The following is an 11,273-nucleotide window of genomic DNA, read 5'->3' as shown; positions in this document are numbered from 1 at the left end:
CTGTTGCCCTGGTTAAAGTGCAGTGGTGCGATCATAGCTCACTCTAGTCTTGAACTCCTGGGCTCACGTGATCCCCCCACCCCAGCCTCCCAAGTAGCTAGGACTACAAGAATGTGACAACACACCCAGGTAACTTCTTAGAAGAATTTTCATAGAGATAAGATCTTGCTCTGTCGCCTAGGCTGGTCTCAAACTCCTGGGCTCAAGCAATCTTCCTGCTTCAGCCTCCCAAAATCCTGGGATTACAGGTGTGAGCCACGGTGCCTGGCGGAGCCAGTAGCATTTACCTTCAAATCTCTCGCCAGCTTGGACTCTTGCTTTTGTCATCCCTTCTCTGACTCCCACCCTCTGCGTCCCTCTTATAAAGACACTTGTGATTGTATCAGACCCACCCAGATAATTTGCCATAATCCTCTTACCTTAAAACTCTTAACTTTGCCCGGCACGGTGGCTCTCGCCTGTAATCCTAGGACTTCGGGAGGCTGAGGCTGGAAGATTGCTTGAGGTCAGAAGTTCAAGACCAGCCTGAGCAATATATTAAGCCCCCATCTCTACAAAAAACGTCTAAAAATAGCTGGGTGCAGGCCAGGTGCATTGGTTCACGCCTGTAATCCCGTCACTTTGGGAGGCTGAGGCGAGCGGATCACCTGAGGTCAGGAGTTCAAGACCAAACTGGCCAACATGGTGAAACCCCGTCTCTACTAAAAACACAAAAATAGCCAGATGTAGTGGTGCACGCTTATAATCCCAGCTAGTCAGAGGCTGAGGCAGGAGAATTGCTTGAACCTGGGAGGTGGAGGTTGCAGTGAGCTGAGATTGCACCATAGCACTCCAGCATGGGTGACAGAGTGAGACTACGCTTCAAAAAAAAAAAAAAAAAAAGAAAGAAAAATTAGCTGGGTGTGGTGGTACACACCTGTAGTTCCAGCTACTCAGGAGGCTGAGGTGGGGGGATCCCTTGAGCCCAGGAGTTAGAGGCTACAGTGAATCGTGACCATGCCTGCTCTCCAGGCAACGGAGTGAGGCTCTGTCTCAGAAACAGGTTAAAAGCTACACCTGGCCTGACGTGGTTGCTTGCTCTTTAATCCCAGCACTTTGGGAGGCTGAGGCAGGAGAATTGTTTGAACCTGGGAGGCGGAGGTTGCATCGAGCAGAGATCGCGCCACTGGACTGCAGCCTGGGTGACGAGTGAAACTCTTTCTCAAAATAAAAATAAATAATAAAAAACCCCAAAACAAAAACAAATAAATACGCCCCCTACACACACACACTTCTGAGTAGTTAAGTGCCTTGTGCAAGGAAGGAAGATGCTAAGTGGGGAACCCAGCCCAGGTCTACCCACCATGCTGGTACTCAGGTCCGTTGTCGTTCTGGCATCCCACCCAGTGCTGTGCTGTGCTGGGCCCGCTGACATTGCTGTGGGCTGATGTCCAGGCTGTTTCCCTCATGCGTCTCCTTATTACTGGCTGCAGGGGGACCTAGCCAGAAGGCTGGAGCTCCAGCCTGGGTCTGGTGGTCTAGCCTGAGACCTCGAGACCAGGCTCTGTGAGGCATCTCTCCTCTCAGACATGGGGCTGAGCCTGGGGAGGCTGTGATTTCTAGACCCCTGGGCCGAGGTAAGCAGGACAGCCCCAGCCTCAGGGGCTCACATCCAGGCTTCGTCACTCCTGGAGAAGCCTGCCTCCAGTAGGTCCCAGGATCACAGATCATGGACATTACTGTTTGGCTCTCAGGGTCTCCCCCACTCAGCTACCCTTCACCCTGGCTTGCCTTCCTGATGCAGAGGCTGGAAAAAAACTCCCCCAAGCCCTACATTTCCCAGGTGGCTTTGCAGCTGCATTTCTGGATGCAGAATTGGTTCCACCAATGAGAATCGCTCATGAGAGAGTCAGAAAGTGGAAGTGAGGCAGTAGTGTGGGCGTGTGTGTCTGTCTTGCTGAGAAGCGGGCTGTGAAGTTATACATTTTGTTTTCATGAATTTGGGTTCTTGGACCCATTTCCTGGTCATGGTTCTGGTAACTCCCTCTTCGTTCTTCACCTGTCTCCTTATACAGAGGAGCTTCTCCTTGGAGACCCAGCTCCGTGGTGTCACGAGCGTTCTACCTATTCTGGGGCTGCTCAGCGTGTGGTCTTATTCACACATTTTAGCATCTCCTGAGAGCTTGTTAAAAATGCAAAGTCTCAGGCCCCGCCCTGGACCTACTTACTGAATCTGAAACTGTGAGGGGGTGGGACTGAAGAAGCTGTGCTTTAGCGAGTTGTTCTTCTGATTTCTTTTGCACAGTAAAATTTCAGAAGCCTACAGCCCACTCTCTCAGTGCCTTCCTACGACTTTGCAAGCACCATCAATTCTTGTATTAAGTTCCTTTCTGATTAAAATACCTGGAATGGTCCCCACACGGAACTCCGGCTGGAGTAATTCCTTCTTGCCTTCCTGCCTTCCTGCCTCCCTTCTTTCCTGCCTGCCTGCCTTTCTTCCTTTCCTCCTTTCTTTTTTTTTTTACTTCCTTCTTTACTTTTTTCCCTCTCCCCTCCCCTCCCCTCTCCCCTCTCCTCTCCTTTTTTCACTTCTTCACAGAGTCTCACTCTGTCACTCAGGCTGTAGTGCAGTGGTACAATCACAGCTCAGCTCACTGCAGCCTTGACCTCCTGGGCCTGGGTGATTCTCCCACCTTGGCCTGCTGAGTAGCTGGAGCTACAGGTGTGTACCACCATACCCAGCTAATTAAAAAAAAACTTTTTTTGTGGAGACAGGGTTTTGCCAGATTGCATCAAGCAATCTGCCCGCCCTGGCCTCCCCAAATTTTGAGATTACAAGAGTGAGCCACTGCACCTGGCCAAAAATTTGTAATTTCTAAAGATGGCCATGGCTCTATTGCTCATCCTACAAGCTCTTCTAGAATCTTGTTACTCTACTATCAAGAACTGGAGTGTGGGCCGGGCATGGTGGCACATGCCTGTAATCCCAGCACTTTGGGAGGCTGAGGCGGCTAGATCACCAGAGGTCAGGAGTTTGAGACCAGCTTGGTCAGCATGGTGAAACCTGTCTCTACTAGAAATACAAAAATTAGCTGGGTCGGTGGCAGGCACCTGTAATCCCAGCTACTCAGGAGGCTGAGGCAAGAGAATTGCTTGAACCCAGGAGGCGGAGGTTGCCGTGAGTCAAGATAGCACCATTACACTCCAGCCCGGACAACAAGAGTGAAACTCTCTCTAAAAACAAACAAAAGAGCTGGAGTGTGGACCAGGTGTGGTGGCTCATGCCTTTAATCCCAGCACTTTGGGAATCTGAGGCAGGAGACTAGCCTGGGCAACAAAGTGAGACCCTATCTCTAATCTCTACTAAAAACAAACAATAATTAGCCAGATGTGGTGGCACATGCCTGTATTCCTAGTTAGTTTGGAGGCTGAGATGGGAGGATCGCCTGAGCCCAGGAGTTTGAGGTTTCAGTGAGCCATGATCACATCACTGCACTCTAGCTTGGGCGACAGAGTGAGATCCTGTCTCAAAAAGAAAAGAGTTGGAGTCTATACCTCATCCCTTTGAATCTGAACAAGTCTTAGTGACTGCCTTGATGGTGAGTCCTGAATAAGTGACACTGTATGACTTCTGAAGGTAGCTCATAAAAACGCAATCCATTTTTCTTTTACATTTACTTCTGTCCTCCTCTCTTGGGATGCTTGTTCAGGGTGAACCCAGCAGCCATGCTATGAGGAAGCCCAAGTAGACTATGAGTCACCAAGCAGAAGCTCCTCTGTATAAGGAGAAAGGTGAAGAATGAAGAGGCATTGCTCTCTGTACTCCTTCTGAGCCCCCAGCTGATAATTGGCACCACCTGGCCAATCAGCTGTGAGCCAACTTGGATGTAGCTCCCTCTGCCTCCAGCTGAGATGCTCTAGCTGATGTCACGGGGAGCCTGAATGAACTGCCTCGCCAATCCTTGCTCAAATTAGATTTGGGAGCAAAATAAATATCTGTTGTCGTCTTAAGCCACTAAGTTTTGGGGGATTGTTTGTTGCATAGCAAAAGCTAACTGATACACATTTTTTCTTTTTTATTTTTTCTCTGATACACATTTTTCTCTCTAAACCTTGGCTTGAAAGGGGTTAGAAATTCAGGCCTTCCAGGGTTGGTGTGAGGCTTGCATGAAATGAGGCATGAGTCAGGTACATGGAAGAGCTTCATGTGGGTGAGCTGTGTGGTTACTCTGGCAGGATTGCCACTTGGGTGTCAGCTCAGGCTGCGGTCTCACTGGCACCCTTCCCTAGAGATTCTCCTTCCTGCCTTCTATATTTGCAAGATGCTACACAGAGAACAGCAGCTCCTTTGCCACCAAGCACCCACTCGATGCTCCTGAGATCTCCTCAAAGCCTCATGAACAATTCTGATACAGATCAGAAAGACCTTGCTGACAAAATAGGTTGCAGTAAAGAAGCCAGCCAAAGCCCACCAAAACTAAGATGGTGACGAGAGTGACCTCTGGTCGTCCTCACAGCTACACTCCCACCAGTGCCATGACAGTGTACAAATGCCATGGCAACATCAGGAAGTTACCTTGTATAGTCTAAAAAGGGGAGGCATGAATAATCCGCCCCTTGTTTAGCATATCATCAAGTAATAACCATAAAAATGGGCAACCGGCAGCCCTTAGGGCTGCTCGGTCTATGGAGGAGACATTCTTTTTTTTTGAGACGGAGTCTCGCTTTGTCACCCAGGCTGGAGTACAGTGGCACAATCTCAGCTCACTGCCACCTCCACCTCCCAGGTTCAAGCAATTCTCCTGCCTCAGCCTTCCAAGTACCTGGGACTACAGGTGCCTGCCATCATGCCCGGCTAATTTTTTTATTTTTAGTAGAGAAGGGGTTTCGCCATGTTGGCCAGGCTGGTTTGGAACTCCTGGCCTCAGGTGATCCACCCGTCTCAGCCTCCCAAAGTGTTGGGATTACAGGCGTGAGCCACCACGCCCAGCCCCTTTACCTTCTTAATAAACGTGCTTTCACTTTACAGACTAGCGCTGAATTCTTTCTTGCCCTCTCTTGGCGTCTGGATCGGGACCCCATTCCTATAACAGATGTGGGGGGATCCTGGGGGAAAACACATGATCCCATTTTACAGGTGGGAAAAACCGAGGCTCAGAGAGGGCAAATAGCTTAGTCAATTTGGGTTAGTGGGTGGCTTAGCCTGGCCCGTCTGACCCCTCCCCAGCACACCTCCTACCCAGAGATGAGATGTCATCGGTTCCCTCTTCCATTCTGTAGAGAAAAGCCTGCATTTGCTGTATGAGACAAAACAGGAATTAGGCAGAAACATTCAGGACAATTCATTTATTTAGCGAGGGCGAGGCAGGGAAGCCAGGGAGGGCAGGGGCAACCTCTCCCCCTCACAGGCACCAGGCCTTCTTTCTCCCCCAGATAAGCTAAGGTCGGCCAGGACTGGCGAGAGTGAGGCAGGAGGATGCAGGAGCCTGTGGGAGCCAGAGAAGCTGGGGTCAGAGGTAGGAGCTGGGGCTGCTGGGGGGTGAAAGGTGAGGCAAGGTCAGAGGTGAAGTGCAGCTTGGAGGGAGGGGTCCCGTGTAAACCAGGACTGACAGGTCTAGAGGTCAACTGAGACTCCTAGGGGGTCAAAGAGAAGTCGGTGCCAGAGGTAGGAGCTGAGGCTCAGGTGGGGGCGTCAAAGGTGAGGCAAGGGCAGAGGAAAGGGTCAAATGTCAACCAGGACTGATAGATCTAAAGGTAAAATGGGAATCATGGGGGGCAGGGGTCAAAGGTGAAGCAGAGGTCGGGGTGAAGGATGGCCCACAAAGTTAAAGGCGCAGTTTCCAGAGTCAGAAGGGGGATAGCGGGGATCCTCCTGGGAATGTCAAGGCTGGAAGAGCTTGAGGGAGTCAAAGATACATGAGGGCTCAAGGGTCACAAGGGAGCCAGGGTCAGAGATGAAGTAGCCAGAGGTAAAGCGAGCTCCAAGGGCATTGTTAGGGTCAGGGTGAAGTAACAGGGGTGAGTCAGGCTTGGAGGGGAAGTGGGGCTCTAGGGGTCAGAGATGGGGGGCCTGGGGGGTCAAAGGTCAGAAGCCTCGAGGGGACAGACGCGAAGCGATGGGAACAGCCTAGGCCACCTCCTCCTCGGCCTCCTCCTCGAACTCGCCCTCCTCGGCCGTGGCGTCCTGGTACTGCTGGTACTCGGACACCAGGTCGTTCATGTTGCTCTCGGCCTCGGTGAACTCCATCTCGTCCATGCCCTCGCCCGTGTACCAGTGCAGGAAGGCCTTGCGCCGGAACATGGCCGTGAACTGCTCGGAGATGCGCTTGAACAGCTCCTGGATGGCCGTGCTGTTGCCGATGAAGGTAGCGGCCATCTTCAGGCCACGGGGCGGGATGTCGCACACGGCCGTCTTCACGTTGTTGGGGATCCACTCCACGAAGTAGCTGCTGTTCTTGCTCTGCACGCTCAGCATCTGCTCGTCCACCTCCTTCATGGACATGCGGCCCCGGAACACGGCGGCCACGGTCAGGTAGCGGCCGTGGCGCGGGTCGCACGCGGCCATCATGTTCTTGGCGTCGAACATCTGCTGGGTGAGCTCGGGCACCGTCAGGGCCCGGTACTGCTGGCTGCCCCGGCTGGTCAGGGGCGCAAAGCCGGGCATGAAGAAGTGCAGGCGCGGGAAGGGCACCATGTTCACTGCCAGCTTGCGCAGGTCGGCGTTGAGCTGGCCCGGGAAGCGCAGGCAGGTGGTGACCCCGCTCATGGTGGCCGACACCAGGTGGTTGAGGTCCCCGTAGGTGGGGGTGGTCAGCTTGAGGGTGCGGAAGCAGATGTCGTAGAGCGCCTCGTTGTCGATGCAGTAGGTCTCGTCTGTGTTCTCCACCAGCTGGTGCACAGACAGCGTGGCGTTGTAGGGCTCCACCACCGTGTCTGACACCTTGGGCGAGGGCACCACGCTGAAGGTGTTCATGATGCGGTCTGGGAACTCCTCCCGGATCTTACTGATGAGCAGCGTGCCCATCCCGGACCCCGTGCCGCCCCCCAGCGAGTGGGTCAGCTGGAAGCCCTGGAGACAGTCACAGCTCTCGGCCTCCTTCCGGACCACGTCCAGGACGGCGTCCACCAGCTCCGCGCCCTCCGTGTAGTGCCCCTTTGCCCAGTTGTTGCCGGCTCCAGATTGGCCTGGAGGGGGAAGGGGAGGGGACACACGGTCAGTTATGGGGAGCCCCCACCCTCGACCCTATCTCTCCACCACCTGGAGGGCCTCTAGTAGTTGGATACTAGTAACTATCAAAAATAATAACAATGGCCAGGCATGGTGGCTCATGCCTGTAATCCCAGCACTCTGGGAGGCTGAGGCAGGTGGATCACAAGGTCAGGAGTTCGAGACCAGCCTGGCCAACATGGTGAAACCCCGTCTCTACTAAAAATACAAAAATTAGCTGGGTGTGGTGGCGTGTGCCTGTTGTCCCAGCTACTTGGGAGGCTGAGGCAGGAGAACTGCTTGAATCTGGGAGGCGGAGGTTGCAGTGAGTCAAGATCACACCACTGCACTCCAGCCTGGTGACAGAGCAAGCCTCCATCTCCAATTAAAAAAAAAAAAATAGTAACAATTAGCCAGGCATGATGGCAGGCGCCTGTAGTCCCTAGCCACTTGGGAAGCTGCGGCAAGAGAACTGCTTAAACCAGGGAGGAAGAGGCTGCAGTGGGCAGAGATTGAGCCACTGCACTCCAGCCTGGGCAATGGAGTGAGACTCCATCTCAAAAACACACACATGCACACACACGTCCCCAGCATCAAGACTGGGCACATGACTTATGCCTGTAATCCCACCACTTTGGGAGGCCGAGGTGGGAGGATTTCTTGAGCCCAGCAGTTTGAGGCCAGCCTGGGCAACATCGTGAGACCCTGACTCTACAAAATAAAAATAAAAAAAAAATTATCCAGTCATGGTGGTGGCATGCCTGTAATACCAGTACTCCGCAGGCAGAGGTGGCAGAATTGCCTGAGCCCGGGAGCTGGAGGCTTTGTGAGCTATGACCACACTGCCACACTCCAGCCCAGGAGACAGAGTGAGACCCTGCCTCTAAAATTAATAAATAATAACAAGAATAAAAGGATTCATAATTAACATTATTATCATTTTCAAACAGGGGCTTGCCATGTTGCCCAGTCTGGAGTACAGTGGTGTAATCATGGCTCACTGTAGCCTCAACCTCTGCGGTTCAAGTGATCCTCGTGCCCCAGCCTCCGAAGTAGCTGGACTCACAGGCTTATTGCTACCACGTCTGGCTAATTTTTTATTTCTTTCTCGTAGAGGTTTGTTATGTTGCCCAGGCTGGTCTTGCACTCCCGAGCTCAAGCAATCTACCTGCCTTGACCTCCCAAAGTGCTGGGATTATAGGCGTGGGCCACCATGACTGGCCTGTGTTTTCTTTTTTTTCCTTTTTTTTGAGACAGAGTCTTGCTTTGTTGCCCAGGCTAGAGTGCAGTGGCATGATCTTGGCTCACTACAACCTCTGCCTCCCGGGTTCAAGGGATTCTCCTGCCTCAGCCTCCCGAGTAGCTGGGATTACAGGCATCTGCCATCATGCCCAGATAATTTTTGTATTTTTGTAGAGATGGAGTTTCACCATGTTGGCCAGGCTGATCTTGAACTCCTGACCTCAGGTGATTCACCCGTCTTGGCCTTCCAAAGTGCTGGGATTACAGGCGTGAGCCACCATGCCTGGCCTGGCCTGTGTTTTCTTAATATTGGCCACTATTACTGTGAACAGCTAATGTTTCCTCCGCCCCTCATCAGTCTCCACCTTGGTCCAGCTCCAGTGTTACCCTGCTGGATACATTCAGTCCCCTCTGTCCTGGTCCCCTGGCTCCCACCCTCATCCCCGAGTCTGTCCTCTCCACAGTACCCAGAAGAGGGCACCTGAGTCGGGTCCTGTCCCTCCTCTGCCTACAGCCCTCCACGGCTCCCAAAGTCCAAATCATCCCTGCAGCCCAGAAGTTCCTGCGAACCTGCCTCATCCCCACCCTCACTCTGCTTCAGCCACGTGGGCCTCCTTGCTGATCCTCCAACTTTCCAGGTGTGGTCCTGTCCCGGGGTCCTTTTGCACTGGTTGCTCCAGGCTTAGAATGCTTTCCCTCCAGGTATTCATGTGACTTTTTCCTCACCTCTTTCAGGTCTCAGCTCAATGCTGCAACCTCAGAGAAGCCATCTCTGGTAACCCCCACCCTCTTCCTCCCGAGCTTGGTGGTTTAGACTCTGGAATCTTGGGACTGACAAGATAAGCTGTGTGACCTTGGACAAGTGACTTCCCCTCTCTGATCTGTAGGAAGATTCTGAAACATAACAATGCAGGTGTGTGGCCATGGCCCATCATAGGCCCTTGGGAAATGGCTGGGTGAAACCAAGGTGAAATGAGATTGGCCGCAGGGTGTGAGCGATTTCAGGAGGACCACAGAGGGCTTGCAGTTGGGCCAAGAGATTCTATGGCCTCTGGGTGGCCCGGGGGTGGGAGGAGCATTAAAAGTGTGGACTCTTGGGAACCGCGGTGGCTCGGGCCAGTTGTCCTGGCGCTTGAGGAGGTGAGGCTATGCGTTCAAGGCCAACCTGGGCAACATAAGAACCTCTCATTCATTTAAAAAAATAAAACAAAACAAAAACTTTCGGCCGGGTGCGGTGGCTCACGCCTGTAATCCAAGCACTTTGGAGGCCAAGGCGGGGGACCTTGCACTTTGGTAATCCAAGGCACTTTGGACCCTCCTGAGGTCGGGAGTTCAAGACCAGCCTGACCAACATGGTGAAACCCCGTCTTTAAAATAAATAAATAAATAAAAATAAAAGTGTGGACTCTGCTGAGCATGGTGGCTCACACCTGTAATCCCAGCACTTTGGGAGGCCCAGGTGGGCAATTCATCTTGGGAGGTCAAGAGATCGAGATCATCCTGGCCAACATGGTGAAACCCCGTGTCTAACTAAAATACAAAAAGTTAGCCAGGTGTGGTGGCCGGTGCCTGTAATCCCATTTACTCGGGAGGCTGAGGCTGGGGCATCACTTGAACCCGGGAGGCAGAGGTTGCAGTGAGCTGAGATCTCACCACTTCACTCCAGCCTGGTGACAGAGCAAAACTCCGTCTCAAAAATAAAAAGTGTGGACTCGGGCCAGGTGTGGTTGCTCATGCCGGTAATCCTAGCATTTTGGGAGGCTGAGGCAGGCAGATCACCTGAGGTCAGGAGTTCGAGAGCAGCCTGGCTAACATGGCAAAACACTGTTTCTACTAAAAATACAAAAAATTGGCCAGGCGTGGTGTCAAGTGCCTGTAATCCCAGCTACTTGGGAGGCTGAGGCAGGAGAATCGCTTGAACCCACAAGGTGGAGGTTGCAGTGAACCAAGATCGCACCACTGCACTCCAGCCTGAGCAAAAAAGACTCCGTCTCAAAAAAAATAAATAAAAGTGTGGACCTAGTAGTCAGACCCCCTCGTTCCTGGCTGCCCCACTTGCTTGTGGTATGACTTTCTGCATGTGACCTAACGTCTCTGTGTCTCTGTTTTCTCACCCGTGAAATGGAAGTAAGAGGAGAGTTACAGAAAAGACTCAGAGAGGCAGAAAGGGCCCTGTATTCAGCACACTTTAGATGCTCGGGGTGCTAGAGGAGGGTGAGGCCAGGGCCTGAGGCCAGGACGGGGACGTGTAGCCAGCCAAGGCTGGAAAGCTTTCCCGGAAGGACTGTCCCAGGGTGTGGATGTCCCGCTGTCTTCACATATGCTGTTTCCTTCTGAAACATCTCTCCTCCCTTCAGTGCCCTTTGGCAAGTCCAGATCCCACTCACATTCTAGGCTGCAGATAGTGATGGTAATGAAAACAACAGCAGGCTGGGCGCGGTGGCTCACGCCTGTAATCCCAACACTTTGGGAGGTCAAGATGGGTGGATCACAAGGTCATGAGTTCCAAACCAGCCTAACTGATAGGGTGAAACCCCGCCTCTACTAAAAATACAAAAATTAGCTGGGCCTGGTGGCGCGTGCCTGTAATCCCAGCTACTCCGAAGGCTGAGGCAGGAGAAACGCTTGAACCCAGAAGGCAGAGGCTGCAGTGAGCTGAGATCGTGCCATTGCACTTCAGCCTGGGCAACAGAGTGAGACTCTGTCTCAAAATAAAACAACAGCAAATGCTTATTTACCTCTTCCTCTGTGTCAGGCATTGTTCTAAATTCTTTACAGATATTCACGGCTTTAAACCTCAGAATTCTAACAGTTAGCATTGTAAAATCCCTTCTACTTTTCCTGG

The 11,273-nt window shown here is 52.4% G+C and overlaps 1 protein-coding gene across 1 annotated transcript in view; it reads right to left on the bottom strand.

The window, feature by feature from the left end:
• Positions 1 to 5,308: 5,308 nt before the first annotated feature.
• Positions 5,309 to 11,273, bottom strand: part of TUBB4A (tubulin beta 4A class IVa) — an 8,512-nt gene continuing 2,547 nt past the window's right edge. Inside the window, exon 4 of the mRNA XM_017528296.2 lies at positions 5,309 to 7,164. Coding sequence (XP_017383785.1) covers positions 6,107 to 7,164 — 1,058 coding nt within the window. The 3' untranslated portion in view covers positions 5,309 to 6,106. The remainder of the gene's footprint in view (positions 7,165 to 11,273) is intronic.

Source organism: Cebus imitator, unplaced genomic scaffold, assembly GCF_001604975.1.
Source record: "Cebus imitator isolate Cc_AM_T3 unplaced genomic scaffold, Cebus_imitator-1.0 Scaffold53, whole genome shotgun sequence".
Taxonomy (NCBI): Eukaryota; Metazoa; Chordata; class Mammalia; order Primates; family Cebidae; genus Cebus; species Cebus imitator.
This window is presented reverse-complemented; position numbering and strand designations above follow the sequence as displayed.